We start from the raw sequence: 20,935 nt of genomic DNA, 5'->3' as shown, positions 1-20,935 counted from the left end.
AGGAAATACGCGTAGGCGGATAAAGATCAAAGTTCACAGGTCAAGGCTATTGACCTCATCCCGGACAACAAAGTTCAGAATTTTGCGATATATCAACCGCATTAACAATAATGGCCTCTCAAAATCAGGAACAAAACGTAATTTTAGAAGTGTTTAATTACCATGTTCAATTGTAATAAGATGACACTTGAAATATAGCGCAGATTTTAGGTTTAATTTTTGTCCACGTCTAATGCAGTAGTAATGTATTCGGATGTAATGTGTTCGGATAATAAAATTACCATCGTTATTATCTCAAATGTTTTATTTACATGTTTCAAAAGATCTTTTGATTGTGTCACTGTATGGATTTGGTCACTTTAGGGGAGAAGGTGTGTCAGGCAGCCGATTCAATTGATAGAGCACTCGGCCTGTACGTGAGGGGTCCTGGGTTTGAGCCCGCACTGACTGCACATTTTTCTCACCCTGTGACATATGGCACCCAACATTAGGCCATGGCATGCTTGTTTGGTCAGTCTTACAACACTTGCAGTATTATGTACCTCTTGAATTTGAGAATGAATTTTAAATTTGTGGGGGTTTATGCCACGGCAAAGAAGTATAAAATACACAGAATGGCAACAGGAGATAATCTTGCGTAAGCTTGTGTCAGCACGTTATCTTATTGAAGCATTTGCTGACTTGATCGCTTGTGATCAAATCCACGGACGCTTATTAAATTATAACACTAGCAATATGGCGGGCACGTATTAAACTGAATCGTGTCCAATTTTCAAACGATCACTGTTGATTTCTCAGACTTCCATCATAAATTCATTCCTTCCCCGTGTAGAAATTACTAAAACTGTTACATTAAAAAAACACCATTATCATTATAAACAAAAGATCTGATAGAAAGTTTTTCACAACACAAATTTTTATCATTCTGAGGTCTGTTTCATTTACTGGTAAAACAAGATCTTATTCAGTTCCCACGCGATGTTGGCGAGATTAGCTCTGTATGCCTTTCAAGTTGTAGATCTATTTATTTTTTAGACTTACGGACACGTTTGGGGAGAAGATGTGTCAGGCAGGAGGCTAGCTCAGTCCGTAGAGCACTCGCCCTGTAAGCGAGGGGTCCCGGGTTCTGACTGCACATTTTTCTCCCCTTACGTAACCAAGTCCATTCCATGAAAATTGTTACATACTAATGAAAAATTTTTTCTTCTTTCGTAAAAAGATCTATTTTGTGTAATAGGACAGACAGAATTTTAGGTTTCAAAGTTATAATTCTTTAAGTGTCCTATTATTTCACAGGGTTTCCATTTGACATGGAACCCCATGTCTGGACTCGGGAGATTTTCCAAAGACACTCAAAGGACCCGGCATTATACTTGCCTGAGCATCATTCTGAACCAGGGGGCATTTTCCTTTCATAATCCTATTTCCTACAATTAACTTGTGTATTCTAAATAAACGCTCGCGGTCACTGAAAGCACGCATGCGAATCTCATCATCTATCCTTCAAAATTTGGACCCAAGGGTCCTGGGAATCTTGGGTTTTCAGGTCTAGTGGAACCCCTGAAATTCCATATATTCCTATAATTGAAAAGATATATGAAATGATCAAATATATTAGTCACCATAAATTTTTTAATTGTGCCCAATATTCAGACTCATTGAGGTTTCGGGTGTTTGTCTGTCTTGCTTTAAAAACTGTGATCACTTTCTGTCCATCAGTGCCAGATTATGCTGAAATCCTTTGGCCACTTTTCAACTTGGAACACACACATCAATAAATTTAGCACAACAGGAAACCAAACATTGGGGTTCATCCACAGAAACATAGTTACTTAAAATGAACATGTCCTATCTCTTGCTTATAACACCCTTATTCACCCCCAACTTGATGACGCATCAATTGTCTGCTCACCTCACACTCTAAAGAACATAAATAAGCTTGAGATGGTGCAGCACCTTGCAATACAATGGGCAACGCAAAGTGTTTAATACTGTCTGAAAATAATTCAACATTCTCTTAAATGAAAAACAGAATATATAAGTAACAGACTTACTGCTGTGCAGTAACAACTGCTGGATATGCCCTTGAGGGACTGATTTTGCAAATGCCTTAAATCAGCAGATACAAACTAATTGAAGGCCTACTAGAGCAGAAAATAGGAAAACCTTGAAACAATTTCTTCTCTTGCTGGATCTTCATGAAAGTTGGTCTTTAGCAGAGGTACTTGGCCCCTTTTATAGTCTGCTACAGCTAGAAATAAAACAAAACAAAACTTTAAACAACTTTAAATGTTGTCTGTAAGTTTTATTCAGAGGGGGACACTTGGGGCCTTCAGGGGATCATTAGAGCTAAAATTAGAAAAACATTATAAGGGCTGCTACCAGTTTAAGGTCAAGGTCATAGCATACAAAATTGTTTCCAGCAGGCCATTATTATGATTATGGGGGGAATGTTTTAAATACTGCTCTTGTTGTACTGGAGTTGCTTGAAATAATTTGCTGGATACATCTATGATCTACACTTACGAATATATACCAAGAAGTAAAAGTCAGTGTTATGCTTGTTTACTAAAGGTAAGCTAAGATTAAACCCTGTGGACAACTTTATTGTAAAATTTTAAGTATATGTAGTGTGTTGTCTGATATTTTTCAGTTTTTGGACTGGTTTGTTAGATACCGCAGTCCGTCGGAAATAAGCAAACTTCATCCAGATTTCTTGAAAATGGAACTGAGCTGCTTTGTCTGTACAGCCCTTACATTCATTCATGGTATGTATGTGTTATAATATGCTTATACTTGGTTGACTGGGAGACTTGAGTTTGCCTCTTTATCTCTATAACTTAAGGTAGTTCTGCACATTTGGATCAAAAGTTTTTCTACAATGTAGAATTTGATTAAAATTTAATCCTGATTTTTCAAAACTTTAGAGAATTCATAAAAAAAAATTGGCAAATAAAAAAGATGGAGTAGCATGCTTGATTTTTGGCTAGACGGATATGAAAAATTGCACAAGTTTTCATAATGAGAGTCTATGGGAATATCACAATTTTAATAACATTTTCGTTAAGAAAAATTTCCTACAATGTAGATTTAAATGAAACTTCTGAAAGTCGGAAATAAACATACAGTCTATAGTAAAGTGAAATATAATGTGTAGGTCTGTGTCAATATTTTTGAGATAAGTGTTCGTGATTAAATAGATTTGCACCTTACATGCTGATTTTAAGACATTATTTGGTATTATTTGTATCAACGGATCTGATCTCATATTTTTCATCTTAAGATAGTTACGTTGCGGTTTGAATAAATTTACCCATGGGTTGCCATTAATTTATAAGACGATTTTCATTTCCTTTTACCGAGTCCAGGCTTTATTCTAAGTTATCCGGATAAATGACATTCTGGAATGAATGGCTGATGCTTTGTTCACTGGACCATTACTCCCTTTTATGATTTTTGATAAAAACAATTGGATCACATTGAAATTCTTCGGAATGATCATAAAAAATCACAAAATAAATATATGCAGATAAAGAGACCTTTCAAATCAAGGCCCCCTTTTCGACTTTCCCAAGTCTAACTTTCTTTCCTCTCCAGTATTACATCCTACTTCCAAATGAACTGGTGAATAAGAAAAATATCATAGGTGTTATTCTGTATCCAAATGTTGTCAGATAATTTTATGAAATACCAACATAATGAAGCTAGTGCACAAAGCAGTAACCTTTAGCATTGTCCTTTCTGTTGTTAAACCTTGCTATTCAGCTCCAGTATGTTGTACTAAATGAAATTTGCCAGTTATGATGTAGTAGGACTGTGGCATCACCAGTGACAAAAAAAAGTCAGAATAATGTGTGTTATATTCTTCAGGTACCACAAAATGCTCATGAACATGATATAGACATCAAAATCGTAAGCTAGAGAAACTTGACTGCTCAAAAATATTTTTTCTTACCACCAATAAACCATCGTAGTGTTTTATAATGAAGTACTAGTACCTTGATTACTTTGAATTTTTAATAGTCATTGATTGTGGCTGTTGTTATTGAATGTCTGGGAATGTAACACAAGAGTTGTACTAGGTGTTAATATACAGGATTGATGATATATGTTTTATTGAAGGCTTAAACAAGTTGGTTTACTTTCCAGCTCAGCGTATTGGTGGAAGATTTAAGTTTCTGTGGATTGCTGTAATTCTTCATGGCCTTTTTGTTGAAGCTGTAAGCTACTGGATGCCTGATATTGACAGCTTCTGGCATGCTCAGGGAATATTTATGTTCATTGGACAGCGATTACCTCTATATATTATATGTATATGTAAGTACACACATTCTCTAATAAACTGGATTTTTTTCTTATTTGCATTGATAGGTTTTTCTGACAGGTAATTAAAGGATTATTTCTTTGTGGTACTGACATCTGTAGACAGTGTACTTACTGACATCTGTAGACTGTGTACTTACTGACATCTGTAGACTGTGTACTTATTCATAATTAATTAAAATGATAATTTGTCTTCTCAGCGCAAACACTGGATAACTGCATTGACATTATTATGTCTTATAGAAACAGTTAGTTTTTGTGCTGAATTGTCAAACTGTTTTTTCACTAAATAAAATACAAAATTTAACTCTTCAATAAGTGTACAAAAAATCGTTCTCTGGTACTGGAGGCATATTAATTGTAATCAATTATGTACTAGCCAATTCCAGTAAGGTACATTAATTTTATAAAAATATTGTAAACCTGAGTACATGTGTACTGAGTTGTTTGCATATGTTTCAGATGCTGTATTTATCTACACTGCCAGTGTAGCTGTAGGTCACTCAGGGATGAGATGGTGGGCTCAACCATTTGCAGGTAAATTAATTATTCAAATCCTCCTGTCATTGTTAAGCAAGAGTGGCTCAGATGGTTTCTGCATTTTGCATTTCTTTTTTCTGTGCTTGAACAAGTCAAGACTTTCCATATACATGTATAAAATGGGGCTTTTCATCTGGGAATTGGGATGAGGCCCAGGCCTTTCAAACTGGGAGATTCTTATGCGATAGTTGCCTATTTTGGGAAAAGAGCAGTTTGTTCAAATAGAGCCTTTATTTTGTCTGCAAAAGATGCCTGTAACAGAGGAGGGAAGTTCGTAGTTTCCTATTTCTAAATGAGTTCATTACAGTACTTTCTTTTTAGCTCACCTGTCACAAAGTGACAAGGTGAGCTTTTGTGATCGCGAGGTGTCCGTCGTCCGTCCGTCCGTCCGTCAGTCCGTGCGTCCGTCCGTCCGTAAACTTTTGCTTGTGACCACTCTAGAGGTCAAATTTTTCATGGGATCTTTATGAAAGTTGGTCTGAGTGTTCACCTTGATGATATCTAGGTCAAGTTTGAAACTGGGTCACGTGCCATCAAAAACTAGGTCAGTAGGTCTAAAAATAGAAAAACCTTGTGACCTCTCTAGAGGCCATAATTTTGAATGGATCTTCATGAAAATTGGTCAGAATGTTCATCTTGATGATATCTAGGTCAAGTTCGAAACTGGGTCACGTGCGGTCAAAAACTAGGTCAGTAGGTCAAATAATAGAAAAACCTTGTGACCTCTCTAGAGGCCATATATTTCACAAGATCTTCATGAAAGTTGGTCAGAACGTTCACCTTGATGATATCTAGGTCAAGTTCGAAACTGGGTCACGTGCCTTCAAAAACTAGGTCAGTAGGTCAAATAATAGAAAAACCTTGTGACCTCTTTAAAGGCCATATTTTTCATGGGATCTGTATGAAAGTTGGTCTGAATGTTCATCTAGATGATATCTAGGTCAAGTTCGAAACTGGGTCACGTGCGGTCAAAAACTAGGTCAGTAGGTCTAAAAATAGAAAAACCTTGTGACCTCTCTAGAGGCCATATATTTCATGAAATCTTCATGAAAATTAGTCAGAATGTTCACCTTGATGATATCTAAGTCAAGTACGAAAGTGGGTCACGTGCCTTCAAAAACTAGGTCAGTAGGTCAAATAATAGAAAGACCTTGTGACCTCTCTAGAGGCCATATTTTCCATGGGATCTGTATGAAAGTAGGTCTGAATGTTCATCTTGATGATATCTAGGTCAAGTTTGAAAATGGGTCACGTGCATCATAAACTAGGTCAGTAGGTCAAATAATAGAAAAACTTTGTGACCTCTCTAAAGGCCATATTTTTCAATGGATCTTCATGAAAGTTGGTCTGAATGTTCATCTTGATGATATCTAGGTCAAGTTCGAAACAGGGTCATGTGCCATCAAAAACTAGGTCAGTAGGTCTAAAAATAGAAAAACTTTGTGACCTCTCTAAAGGCCATACTTGTGAATGGATCTCCATAAAAATTGGTCAGAATGTTCATCTTGATGATATCTAGGTCAAGTTCGAAACTGGGTTACGTGCATCAGAAAGTAGGTCAGTAGGTCAAATAATGAAAAAACGTTGTGACCTCTCTAGAGGCCATATTTTTCATGGGATCTGTATGAAAGTTGGTCTGAATGTTTATCTTGATGATATCTAGGTCAAGTTTGAAACTGGGTCACATGCCTTAAAAAATTAGGTCAATAGGTCAAATAATAGAAAAACCTTGTGACCTCTCTAGAGACCATATTTTTCAATGGATCTTCATGAAAATTGGTCAGAATTTCTATCTTGATAATACCTAGGTCAAGTTCAAAACTGGGTCACATGAGATCAAAAACTAGGTCACTATGTCAAATAATAGAAAAAACGATGTCATACTCAAAACTGGATCATGTGGGAAGAGGTGAGCGATTCAGGACCATCATGGTCCTCTTGTTTGTGAAATATAATCATCAAGTCACCAAAAAAAAACCCCTAAAAACATATAGGGCAGTTTTTCTGCCACAAGTTGGAAAACATAACTCTTTTTTAATTGGGAAGTGGCTGACCGTTAACTTCATTATTAGCTCACCTGTCACAAAGTGACAAGGTGAGCTTTTGTGATCGTGCGGTGTCCATCGTCCGTCCGTCCGTCCGTGCATGCGTGCGTAAACTTTTGCTTGTGACCACTCTAGAGGTCACATATTTCATAGGATATTTATGAAAGTTGGTCAGAATGTTCATCTTGATGATATCTAGGTCAAGTTCGAAACTGGGTCACGTGCCTTCAAAAACTAGGTCAGTAGGTCTAAAAATAGAAAAACCTTGTGACCTCTCTAGAGGCCATATATTTCACAAGATCTTCATGAAAATTGGTCAGAATGTTCACCTTGATGATATCTAGGTCAAGTTTGAAACTGGGTCACGTGCCTTCAAAAACTAGGTCAGTAGGTCTAAAAATAGAAAAACCTTGTGACCTCTCTAGAGGCCATATATTTCACAAGATCTTCATGAAAATTGGTCAGAACTTTCACCTTGATGATATCTAGGCCAAGTTCGAAACTGGGTCACGTGCCATCAAAAACTAGGTCAGTAGGTCAAATAATAGAAAAACCTTGTGACCTCTCTAAAGGCCACATTTTTCATGGGATCTGTATGAAAGTTGGTCTGAATGTTCATCTTGATGATATCTAGGTCAAGTTCGAAACTGGGTCACGTTCGATCAAAAACTAGGTCAGTAGGTCTAAAAATAGAAAAACCTTGTGACCTCTCTAGAGGCCATATATTTCATGAGATCTTCATGAAAATTGGTCAGAATGTTCACCTTGATGATATCTAAGTCAGGTTTGAAAGTGGGTCACGTGCCGTCAAAAACTAGGTCAGTAGGTCAAATAATAGGAAAACCTTGTGACCTCTCTAGAGGCCATATTTTTCATGGGATCTATATGAAAGTTGGTCTGAATATTCATCTTGATGATATCTAGGTCACTTTCGAAAGTGGGTCACGTGCCATCAAAAACTAGGTCAGTAGGTCAAATAATAGAAAAACCTTGTGACCTCTCTAAAGGCCATATTTTTCATGGGATCTGTATGAAAGTTGGTCTGAATGTTCATCTTGATGATATCTAGGTCAAGTTCGAAACTGGGTCAAGTGCGGTCAAAAACTAGGTCAGTAGATCTAAAAATAGAAAAACCTTGTGACCTCTCTAAAGGCCATACTTGTTAATGGATCTCCATAAAAATTGGTCAGAATGTTCACCTTGATAATATCTAGGTCAAGTTTGAAACTGGGTCACGTACCTTAGACAACTAGTTCAGTAGGTCAAATAATAAAAAAACCTTGTGACCTCTCTAGAGGCCATACTTTTCATGGGATCTGTATGAAAGTTGGTCTGAATGTTCATCTTGATGATATCTAGGTCATGTTTGAAACTGGGTCAACTGCGGTCAAAAACTAGGTCAGTAGGTCTAAAATTATTAAAATCTTTTGACCTCTCTAGAGGCCATATTTTTCAATGGATCTTCATGAAAATTGATCTGAATGTTCACCTTGATGATATCTAGGTCAGTTTCGAAACTGGGTCACATGCGATCAAAAACTAGGCCAGTAGGTATAAAAATAGAAAAACTTTGTGACCTCTCTAGAGGCCATATTTTTCATGAAATCTTCATGAATATTAGTGAGAATGTTCACCTTGATGATATCTAGGTAAAGTTCAAAACAGGGTCACGTACCTTCGAAAACTAGGTCAATAGGTCAAATATTAGAAAAACCTTGTGACCTCTCTAGAGACCATATTTTTCAATGGATCTTCTTGAAAATGGGTCAGAGTTTTTATCTTGATAATATCTAGATCAAGTTCAAAACTGGGTCACATGAGCTCAAAAACTAGGTCACTATGTCAAATAATAGAAAAAAACGACGTCATACTCAAAACTTGGTCATGTGGGAAGAGGTGAGCGATTCAGGACTATCATGGTCCTCTTGTAGATAGGCTTTATGAAGTGAATTCATCGTGAAAAAGACACCAGTAGGGAGTGACTGACCAAGGTTTCTTTTTCTCGGAGAATTCTCTTCATGGACTTGATCTGACATAGTGTGAAATCTGCGTTTGACCAATGAGAATTGCAGAGTCAGTCGTGTTCATTTAACTTAACATTTACAAATGGTATCAGATTCTCCACCTACCTTTGACTGACACTTTGAAGTAACAAAAATGTGTCTTCTTGCTTTGAAATACGATACCTATACTTTCAGAAAAAAATGAATATTAATGGACGGACGCATGCTCATTCAGTCGATGCTCTTCAGCGTGTAGAGCAGTTCTTCGAAAATTATTGTTGCAGTCTCATTGGTCTTCAGGAATAAGAAGCCACATTTTTAGCTCACCTGTCACAAAGTGACAAGGTGAACTATTGTGACCGCTTGATGTCAGTCGTCCGTTGTGCGTCGTCTGTCGTGCTTCAACAATTTGTAAAAAAATCTTCTTCTTGAAAACCACTGGGCAGAATTACGCCAAACTTCACAGGAATGATCTTTCAAAATTGTTCAAAGAATTGAATTCCATGCAGAACTCTGGTTGCCATGGCAACCGAGGGGAAAAACTTTAAAAATCTTCTTCTCAAAAACCAGAAGCTCTAGAGCTTAGATATTTGGTGTGAAGCATTGCCTAGTGGACCTTTACTGCATTTGTTAAAATCATGACCCCGGGGTCAAAGTTGACCCCGCCCCAGGAGTCACTTGATTTTACATAGGAAAATATTAAACTTTTTTTTTAAAATAAACCAGAAGGCCTAGAGCTTAGATATTTCACATGTAGCATTGCTGAGTGGACCTCTACAAAATTTGTTCAAATCGTGACCCCGGGGTCAAAATTGACCCCGCCCCAGGGGTCACTTGATTTTACATAGGAAAATCTTCAAAAATCTTCTTCTCAAAAACCAGGGACCCTAGAGCTTAGATATTTGACATGTAGCATTGCCTAGTGGATCTCTACTAAAATTGTTCAAATCATGACCCTGGGGTCAAAATTGACCCTGCTCCAGGGGTCACTTGATTTTACAAAGGAAAATCTTCAAAAAATTTCTAAAAATAAACCAGAAAGCCTAGAGCTTAGATATTTCACATGTAGCATTGCCTAGTGGACCTCTACAACATTTGTTCAAATTATGAACCCCGAGGTCAAAATTGACCCCTCCCCAGGGATCACTTGATTTTACATAGGAAAATCTTCAAAATTTTTCTAATAATAAACCAGAAGGCCTAGAGTTTAGATATTTTACTTGTAGCATTGCCTAGTGGACCTCTACAAAATTTGTTCAAATCATGTCCCCCGGGGTCAAAATTGACCCCACCCCAGGGGTCACTTGATTTTACGTAGGAAAATCTTGAAAAAAAGTCTAAAAATAAACCAGAAGGCCTAGATCTTAGAAATTTGACCTGTAGCATTGCCTGATAGACTTCTACAAAACTTGTTCAAATCACTTCCCCCGGGGTCAGGTTGACCCCATCCCATGAGGTTACTTGATTGTACATAGAAAAATCATCAAAATTTATTAAAAATAAACCAGAAGGTCTAGAGCTTAGATATTTGACATGTTGCATTGCCTAGTGGACCTCTACAAAATTTGTTCAAATCTTGACCCCCTCAGGCCGGGGTCAAATTGACCCAGCCCAGGGGTTACTTGATTGTACATTGAGAAATCTTCTAAAATAAACCAGAAGGCCCAGATCTTAGATATTTGATATGTAGTATTGTCTAGTAGACTTCTGCAAACTTTATTCAAATCATGACCCCTGGGGTAAAATTGGCCCCGCCCCAGGGGTTACTTGATTGTACATCGGAAAATCTTCCAAAAAATTTCTGAAAATCATCAGCTTGACATTTGAAACATGTAGCTCATATTACTCAGGTGAGCGATTCAGGGTCATCATGACCCTCTTGTTTGAAGAATAACTCGCTCTGATTGATCAAATAAGTAGATTGCACACTGTTGTTATATAAGGATGAAAAGCCCTGTAAAACATTCTATTTTTATACCTCAGGTTTGGTAGTACTATAACCTGACATCACTATCGTTATCAGTGTGGTTTTAAGGACAACCTGTCAATATAGGTGACTTTTGGCAGATAATAAATGTGTAAAAATACTTTTTTAGCTCGACTTTTCGAAGAAAATGTAGAGCTATTGCACTCACCCTGGCGTCGGTGTCGGCATCGGCGTCGGCGTCTGCGTTGGTTAAAGTTTTTGATAAAGTCAGATATCTCTGTTATTATCAAAGCTATTGACTTGAAACTTAAAATAGTTATTTACTATCAAAGTCTACACCAGGAGAAACAATCCCCATAACTCTGATTGAAATTTGACAGAATTATGCCCCTTTTTAACTTAGAATTTTTGGTTAAAGTTTTTGATAAAGTCAAATATCTCTGTTACTATCAAAGCTATTGACTTGAAACTTAAAATAGTTATTTACTATCAAAGTCTACACCAGGAGAAACAATCCCCATAACTCTGATTTGAATTTTGACAGAATTATGCCCCTTTCTAACTTAGAATTTTTGGTGAAAGTTTTTGATAAAGTCAAATATCTCTGTTACTGTCAAAGCTATTGACTTGAAACTTAAAATACTTATTTACTATTAAAGTCTACACCAGGAGAAACAATCCCCATAACACTGAATTGAATTTTGACAGAATTATGCCCCTTTTTAACTTAGACATTTTGTTAAAATTTTTGATGAAGTCAAATATCTCTGTTTCTGTTAAAGCTTTTGACTTGAAACTCAAAATAGTTATTTACTGTAACTATCAAAATCTACACCAGGAGACACAATTCCCATAACTCTGATTTGAATTTTGACAGAATTATGCCCCTTTTTAACTTAGAATTTTTAGTTAAAGTTTTTGATAAAGTCAAATATCTCTGTTACTATCAAAGCTTTTGACTTGAAACTTAAAATACTTATTTACCATCAAAGTCTACCCCAGGAGAAACAATCCCCATAACTCTGATTTGAATTTTGACAGAATTATGCCCCTTTAAACTTAGATTTTTTTATTAAAATTTTTGATAAAGTCAAATATCTCTGTTACTATTAAAGCTTTTGACTTGAAACTCAAAATAGTTATTTACTATTAAAGTCTACACCAGGAGACACAATTCACATAACTATAATTTGAATTTTAACAGAGTTATGCCCCTTTTTAACTTGGATTTTTTTTTTTAAATGGCAAAGTTCAAATTCAGAGTGAAGCACTGAGAAAAGTTGAGCGCGCTGTCTTACGGACAGCTCTTGCTACACCTATTTTTGCTTTTACCTGTTAAGAGTTGTCAAGTACGTCACAAAGTATAGTATATAGCTTCAGTAATTGAAAGCAGTGAATTTTACCAGATGTTGCTCTTCGTTATTATAATTATGGGTATTACCAAAATTTTGAATTTTTACAGAAATGAGCATCATTGTTAAAATCTTATTTAAAACAGGAGCACACTGAGATCTTGATATATGTGTCTTTTATTTAGTTTCTTTGCAGTTCTTCTTACAAATAGTCCTACCTATTAGGCCATTGAAAAATACATAATCCTCTGTTATGAATGGATTGGAGGGGGGAGAAACTATCTTACTTTGAACTGGATATCTGGTACTTACATATTGTATGGCTTTGTATGGCTGTCATACCAGTGCATGGGTAAACATAGGATTAGATATGGTATTTGATCTCTCAGTTTGGTACTCTTCCTACATTTGTGAGATGAAGAGGATAGTGAAGGCTTTTTATCCTTGTTTCTTCTTTTTCAGAATAGTCTGCAATGTGAATCGTTGTATCCGATTTATAAGTAACCTGTGACTACAATGTGATCTTGCAGAACATTCAATTTTACTGTAACTGAATTCTGCTTAAGCTGGTGCTAGTGCGCATTTGGGGTTTGGCGCATTTCATTAGCTTAAATGAACAGACTCAGTCAGGCCGAGCCTGCTATTGTTGCATGGTTGTGTTCTGTGCTTCTAAAGGATCTTTTCATAGATTATGGTCATTTCAGCTTTGTATGTAATCTGTGGCTACAGTGCGACTTGTAGTGTCCCGTTGTGTGTAATCTGTGGCTACAGTGTGACTTGCAGTATCCTGTTGTGTGTTATCTGTGGCTACAGTGCAACATGCAGTATCTTGTTGTGTGTTATCTGTGGCTACAGTGTGACTTGCAGTGTCCTGTTGTGTGTAATCTGTGGCTACAGTGCGACTTGCAGTGTCCTGTTGTGTGTAATCTGTGGCTACAGTGTGACTTGTAGTGTCCTATTGTGTGTAATCTGTGGCTACAGTGTGACTTGTAGTGTCCTATTGTGTGTAATCTGTGACTACAGTGCGACTTGTAGTATCCTATTGTGTTTAATCTGTGGCTACAGTGAGACTTGTAGTGTCCTATTTTGTGTAATCTGTGGCTACAGTGTGACTTGTAGTATCCTATCATGTGTAATCTGTGGCTACAGTGCCACTTGCTGTATCCTATTGTGTGTAATCTGTGGCTACAGTGCAACGTGTCATATCATATATATGTGTAACTTGTGACTACAGTGAGACTTGCAGTATCATATATATGTGTAACTTGTAGCTTGTATTATCAGATTCCTGTGATATATCAGATGTACATATGAGATGCATGTGTTCTACCTACAGTTGGGCTGACAGTGGTGATGCTTGACCTACCATATGATATTCTGGGTATAAAGAACCTATTCTGGACATGGCATGACACTGACCCCAACATTTATGACCGACATTACTGGGTACCATGGACAAGCTACTATTTTCATGCTACATTCGCCTGTAGTTTTACTGCTGTTTTCCATGGTAGCCATAAACTGCTGGCCCCTGGCAAGGATACATACCAGTATGCTGGGTAGGAAAAATAATACCTGTATTGTTTAGTGTCTTAGGTTTAAGTTGATAAAACCAAGTTTAGTGAATTTTCACTGTTTTTGATCTTGTTTGAATTGTCAGCATTGTGTAGACTTGTTTCAGAATGTTTAATCTAAATGTAAACTTATTCTAACTTAATCACAGGGAAAAATACTAAATTTCACAATAGAAACAAATAGTAAATATATTACCTGGTAAGTTTTGTATCAGTATAAAATATGAATGTCAGTTTTATGTAACAATTCATTGGCTTGCATAGAAAACCTGACATTTATTTTGCTAAAAAAATCTAAAAATATATTTATAATGCTTTCTGTTTAATAGTGGGAAATACTGGGTATATTATCAGAATGATTCTTCTTTTTTCACAGTTTCTTGCAGGAGACTGTATGTTGTTTGTTGGCAGCAATGTTTGGATTCCCACTGGGCGTGGTACAGTTTGTGTTTATATACCATCCATTGCATGACACTTTTGGTATTCACACCGAAGTCTGTGTGATGCTGCTTGTTGTTGTCTATGGCCTTATTATATGGATGGGTGACAGAAATGTTGACAGGAGCGGAGCTCATCATAGTAAAAGTAAGTTAAACAGTATTTATAGAAGCCAGAAATAGAAGTAAAATAAGTTTATAGGTAAAATTGAATTTGACTTGTAAATAAGAGTTAAAATCCATCCTTTTTGAGGCTGTGTACTTGCTCATTTTATTATTACGGTTGAGAAATCAGAGAAGGCAGTCTTCAAGAAACTTAACAACTTTTTATACTTTGAAAGAGAAATACCATTTGGTAACTGTTACTTTAATTAATTAATCACAAACCTTACTTAAGGAAGTAGGTTACCTTGTTACCATGGTAAATTCAAATTAGTTGAACTGCAGTAAGTTTTCTGTTTGGTTGCTTAGCAAATGTTGGGCTTCTTTTGTAGCCCATTGTGAAAACACTAAAAATTGCATTGCTATGAAATTCAAGTTCCCTTTAACCCTTAGCCTGCTGGTGGCAAGTGATTCTGCCTTTGCGACCAGTGCAGACCACACAGCCTGCATCAGACTGCGCTGTTCACCATTCAGTCAGTATCCTTTTAGTAAGCAACCCTTTCATTAGTTAATGGTACTGTTCAAATTGAAAGATGGACAAGTTCATTATAGAAATTTAAGGGTATATGTAATATAAGGGTAAGGGTTAAATAACATAAACTTCATTTATTGTTTGCCATTTACAGGATGGTTTTTAGATGAAATAATGACAGAAGTGATTCTACATTACACATTCTTCATATACCTGGTATTTACCTCAAAACCAGAGAATAATGTTGTGACCGGACTCCATGAACCAGTCGGACCCTGTAATGAGACGGAGCCAGTACAAACACCATTTAAACATGTATGTACGATACTTATATTTAAATGGAACTCATATTTTCTGTTAAAAACTGCATTTTTGTTACTGAGCGTTGAAAAAAAGTAAACAAATAAATTTGTTTACATGCTGTCAGATTTGTATGGAAAAAGTCAACAAAACAGAAACATAATTATTATCCCCTTATACATTTGAAAGTTTGGGAGTCCCAGGACTGAAAGTTTCTTTTTATTACAGTACAAATCTTAACAGATAGGTGTGCATCAGTTTTTTATCATGCTTTATCTAGGTTGAACATGTAGCTGTTATTTGTTCAAGCCGAGTGTGAGCCTTGATTTAACAAGATTGTTCTTGTTATGCAGATTCCTCAAAAACCATAGCTGAAAACTGTTGTTCCAATTTTGGAATAATTTCATAGCAATGTTTCTTTGGTGAACATCTAATAAGAGTGTTCATAATATTTCATTTTATCAGAAAACTTTACCACCAGAGCTTAAAACAGAAAATTCTTCCAATGCCATTATACAAAATAACAAATGAAATAATATCACAGAATTGTTTCATGCGTGGCCATGTACTCAGATTGTTAAATGCCATATGGATTTGTCCATAACAAAAACTGTTGAGTGGGTCTGGTTTTCTTATATGGGCTGTATGGAAAACTTTAAAAATCTTTTCCTCTGAATCTGCAGGCAAGTTTATGAAATGAGCCACACCATGAGAAAACCAACATAGTGCATTTGCGACCAGCATGGATCCAGACCAGCCTGTGCATCGGTGCAGTCTGCAGGCTCATTAATAATGTTTCTTTTGATGTACCTGCTTGAGCTGTGAAATTCTGGTGGGCGAGATACAGGGTCATCATGGCTCTCTTGTCCTATTGCATCTTCTTCTTCTTCTTATCATTCACGACTACACTGTCAGACCAGTAGCCTCGATGAAACTTGTGGTTTGCCGCAGATCCTCAATGCCTCCATACAATTTCTGGTGGATTGAGGTATCTATCGGCCAAGTCGCAGCTCGCTCCTGGTCTTACCTTTAACATCTCTTAAGTATATGCTCCACAGTCTGATCTTCTTCACCACATGGACAAGTTGGCGATGATATCAGTCTGTATTTCTTGTACATGTGAGCATTGAGCTTGTTGTGCCCTTAGCGGAGCCTGACCATCATCACTTGTTCAGACCGATCAAGGAGATGAAAAGCATCTTCCTCCGTCCTTGGTCTCGTTAGTGCCTTGATGATGGTGACTTTCTCCTTGTAACTCACAGGTTCTGTTGGTTGTTCTGACTGAGCTCCTGGCTTAGCCAGTTTGTCTGCCTCTTCATTGCCTGCAAGTCACAATGGGATGGAATCCACTGAAGTGCTACTTTGCAGGTTATACTCAGGCTCTGCATTCTCCTGGCTAGCTGCGGAGCTTTATTGTTGATCAGAGTTTCCATGACAGACAGTGCTTCAGTGAGAAAGACGACTGAGGAGCTTTCTTCTGCCGAGTCTTCAACCATTGAGACGGCCTTCATGAGTGCTTCAGTCTCTGCCTTGTAATTGCTGCAGTGTTTTCCTGTGGCTGCATGTAGTGTTTCTCTCTTGCCAGATGGGTATTGAATGAAAACTCCTGCTCCTCCATCTTTGATGGCGCATGTGGCTGATCCGTCTGTATAGACACGAGTCCATGATTCCAGAGGATAGTCTTCATTGATCATAGCAAGTGTGAGGCTCTTCCGAATGCCTTCATCCTCTTGCTTCCCGCGGTCAAGACGAGGAACAGGAAGTCTCGCAGTCACTGAGGACAGGTCATTCGCTAGTGGGTTTATAATGTCTAGGAGAGTCGTTGGTATGCTCAGCTCAGTTTTGAACTCTCGGTTGATTTTCTTTGCCTCATGTACGAAGCTGCTACGTTTGAGCCGATTCTTTATGTAGCCATCTAGCTTGGCTTTCATGGGATGGTCTTGAAAAGACCTGAACTTCTCTGCTTGCAGCAGAAATTTTGGATGTCTTCTGTCTTGTAACGGCTGTGTGCCTGTTAGCTTCTCCATGAAGGAGATTGGTGTAGACTTTGTAGCACCTGTCATGATCCGCAATGCTTGGTTCTGGACCTTGTCTAAAGCCTGTTGGTTAGTTTTGGCAGTAGTGGACCAGGCAGTTGAGCTATTCTCTAAATGGGGTCTCACTGTTACCTGATATACTGTCTTGAGTATTTGCTCATTTGCTCCCCATGTTGTTCCAGCAAGTTTGCGCATCATGGCAAGCTTCCTACGGGCCTTCCCTTCTGCTTGACTAATGTGGGGCTTCCAGGTTAGCCATTTGTCAAAGGTCACTCCGAGGTATTTTGCCTCGTCTGTTTCAATCAGCGAAGTATTTCCCATCTTGATTTTACCCGCCCTCTGCTTTGACGACAGGGAGAATAGTGTGGTGGACGATTTCTCTGTATTGATCGATACACACCAATCTTCAGCCCATACTGAAAGCTTGTTGATGACTTGTTGCATCCTGTATGTGGCTGTAGTGGCATGTTCTTCCTTACACCATAACACCAGATCGTCAGCATACAGAGCAGCCTTAACTCCTTTCGGTAGTTCAGACACCATATCATTGATGAAAAGCAAGAAGAGTGTAGGGGATAAGACTCCGCCTTGTGGGACACCATGACGCAACAGGAACTTCCTGCTGCTGGCATGTTCTAAACAGACTATTGCTCTCCTGTTGTGGAGGTATGACTTAATCCACCTCAGCATGTGACCTCCTACTCCAGTCCTCATCAGCTTGACGAAGAGTCCATCAGTCCAGACTTTGTCAAACGCCCTCTGCAGATCAATCCATGCTGTAAGCACGACTTTCTGCTCTTGGAAGGCGTCCTCAATCTCTTGCGATAGATAAGTGGTCTGGTCCTAGTGGAGCGGAATTGTCTGAAGCCAGCTTGTTACGTTGTGAATAGGTTGTTAGTCTCTGTGTTCCACTTCAGGCATGCATTCACAATCCTCTTCATGGTCTTTCCAACACAGCTGGTTAGGCTGATTGGGCGGTAGCTTGCAGCTTTCTTTGGGTCCTTCCCTTTCTTGTGGATGGGGATCATGACTGCCTCTTTCCATATCTGTGGAAGCAGTCCTTGTGTCCAGCTGTAGTTGTAAATTTCCAGGAGTTTGCAAATTGCTTCAGTGCCTAGATGGGTCAGCATTTCATTTGTGACTCCATCTGGTCCAATTTAAGACCCTGCTTCATGCATTCTGGTGTCACTTGTCTTATCTGCCTTCCTTTTTTTCTCTCCGGGCTTCCCTTTGCCGTTCCCTGTTGATGGGGATGTTGGAAACATATTTGTAGTTAGAGGCAAAAGCGTTTGCCGCTTGTTTACCCGTCAACAGTTCACCATTCTCTTCAAGAGTTACTGAGCCTATTCCTGTTTCTTCATCGTTCAGCTGTCTCGTCAGTCTCCACAGCTTTTGGCCATCTTGCTCTAGGTTGAGCGAGGCTGTTTTGTTTATCCAGCTCTTCCTCTGTGCCTCCCGTTTGTGCCTGAGGAATTTGGCCTTGGCTTGCTGTAGAGAGAGGTTACTTTCTTGTGAGGGATTGTTTTCTGCTTCCTCCCTGGCTTCTGATAACTTTGCCTGTAGATTCTCCAACTCATCACTCCAGTAGGGCTTATAGTCCTTTCTTGCTCCCCTTGGAATGGCGCTGTAAGCAGCCTTAAGTATACTGGCGTTGAAGTCTTTGACAACCCGGTTGATGTCTCTACCTTCCACTCTGATGTCCTTACAGAGCTCATCACTCAGACTTTGGTAAAAGGTCCACCTGGCCTTCTTGTAGTTCCATCTGGGGATGTTAGGTGAAGTAGAGGCTGTACGGTCCATAGTAAGACTGGGCGATGGTCACTACCTCCTAGTTGTTCATTGACTTCCCGCTTGACATGTCCATGTATGTCATCCGTACATAAAGCAAGATCAGGGGTTGATGCAGCTTCTGGAGTAAAAAGTTGGGGGATCATCTGGCTTGTTGAGGAGTCCTATTGCATAATTTATTGCATTTAATACCTTTAAATTTGTAAGGTGAAAATTTTGTTACAAAACATTGTATTTCATTGTTTCAGGTTCTCTCTAAAAGAAAGTACCTGTGCCTTAGTGACTATGACGAAAAAGTTTTTGATTTCCACTGTGTGAGTGACGTCCCGGAGCATGGTTCACGTTGGTACACGATCTGTGGTACACCATACGAGAACCACATGGAATACATTGTAATCATCTGCGGGGTGTGTTTCCTTGGACTTGTGTGGTGCTTCAACCTGCTACTGTCTGGTCCGTTGGCAGGTAAACCCCATCACAAACATCATCTGAAGCATGACTAGAGGTGGCGGCAAGACGGCTAGCAACCAAAGACGAGACACACAGGAAGATTTTGCTGTGCCAAATTTGGTTTTCTCACTGCTCAGTTGTATTGGTGTGCTTGCATAATATTTTGTGATGGGAAATAAACTGTTTTATTTACTGGTTTTTATTCTGTCTAACAAAGTGCAGGGAGACAATCACACTTTTATTATTTATTTATTAAATTAAGTGTATAATGAGACTATCTGTAATGATTTGATTATCGAGAAAAAATTGTGTTTTTCTCTTTATAGATAAATTAAAATTTACTTCCATAAGCTGTGATATCAGCATCGTATTAACAATAACTATTATTTTAGGGATCCTTATTGCAAGTTCATTAGATCCTTGATAATGCATTTTTGACACTGATATCAAATATGTTTTTTTGCAAAGGAATAAATTTAGCATGATAGTACACAATTAAGAATTTGATCACATTTCAGTTTAATGAACTACTCCTGCAGTAGTTCTAAGATTTTAATTTGAAAATAGTCTAATAAGTTTGATAATAATTACGTTTTTGAATATTTTTAGTTTTTCTAGTTTTTCTATTAGTGGTTCTTTCCACGTTTCAATTAATAAAAAATGATGTGACAAGAGATTTTTGCTTCCTTCATTGATCTTTATTATATACGGTAAACTACAGAAAATTATTGCATGTTGAAAAGTGTTGAGCAAATGAAAATGAAGGGAAGAATTGTAGACTAAGGTTTTCTAGAGTGTTCAGGTTTAGAATTAAAAGATTAATACATACAAACTCAACATAGCAAGAAAAGTGAAAGTATTAAAATATGGACAAGCACTGATTATTAGTCAAAGAAAACATAAAGTTGTAAACTTGTACAAAGACAAAGCTAGAAGAACGTGATTAATCAATTTGATCCCAGAAATTTTTCGTAAAGGAACAACTATCCAGTGACTGCCATAAGACTGAAATGTAAGGTCAATCAAAATATTCTTTGAAAAAAAAAGCTTATGCATAAGAAAAGGATGAAATGGTTTTGTTATATGAAAAGAATACTGTCTATAGTATTTGTATAATTTCCTGTCACAAGGCAGGATGATTGGAATACCATCTATGGCATTTATATCACGTCCTGTCAAAAGGCAGTTTGCCCCTTCTAAAGACTGTTATAGCTAAAAATGAAAAAAAACAGACTACTTCTCATGAACAGCTTGATGGATCTTCAACAGACTTTGTCTTTCGCATCACTTTAAGGTTCTATGCCAAATGGGTTCAAATGGGATACCTGGCCCCATATAGGGGCAGCCAGAGCTAAAAATAGAAAATATCTCTAAGAGACTTCCCATGAACTACTTGATGCATCTTCATCAAACTTTGACTGTAGTATCTTTAGGTCCATTCCAAAGTTTTTTAAAAGGGGTGGTGGGAGGTTACTTTGCCCCTTTCAGTGGCTGCTAGAGATTAGAGGCCGCTTGGACTGAAAATA

General features: G+C 37.8%; 1 protein-coding gene across 1 annotated transcript; it reads left to right on the top strand.

The window, feature by feature from the left end:
- The first annotated feature begins 10 nt into the window (after positions 1 to 10).
- LOC123564448 (uncharacterized) lies at positions 11 to 20,085 on the top strand. The gene is made up of 8 exons (XM_053537074.1): positions 11 to 137; positions 2,654 to 2,768; positions 4,150 to 4,317; positions 4,786 to 4,860; positions 13,527 to 13,749; positions 14,141 to 14,349; positions 14,990 to 15,150; positions 19,208 to 20,085. The coding sequence occupies exons 1-8, from the start codon at positions 111 to 113 to the stop codon at positions 19,460 to 19,462; spliced, it is 1,233 nt and encodes a 410-aa protein (XP_053393049.1). The 5' UTR covers positions 11 to 110; the 3' UTR covers positions 19,463 to 20,085.
- The last annotated feature ends 850 nt before the right edge of the window (positions 20,086 to 20,935 follow it).

This window comes from Mercenaria mercenaria, chromosome 2 (genome assembly GCF_021730395.1).
Source record: "Mercenaria mercenaria strain notata chromosome 2, MADL_Memer_1, whole genome shotgun sequence".
Lineage (NCBI taxonomy): Eukaryota > Metazoa > Mollusca > Bivalvia > Venerida > Veneridae > Mercenaria > Mercenaria mercenaria.
This window is presented reverse-complemented; position numbering and strand designations above follow the sequence as displayed.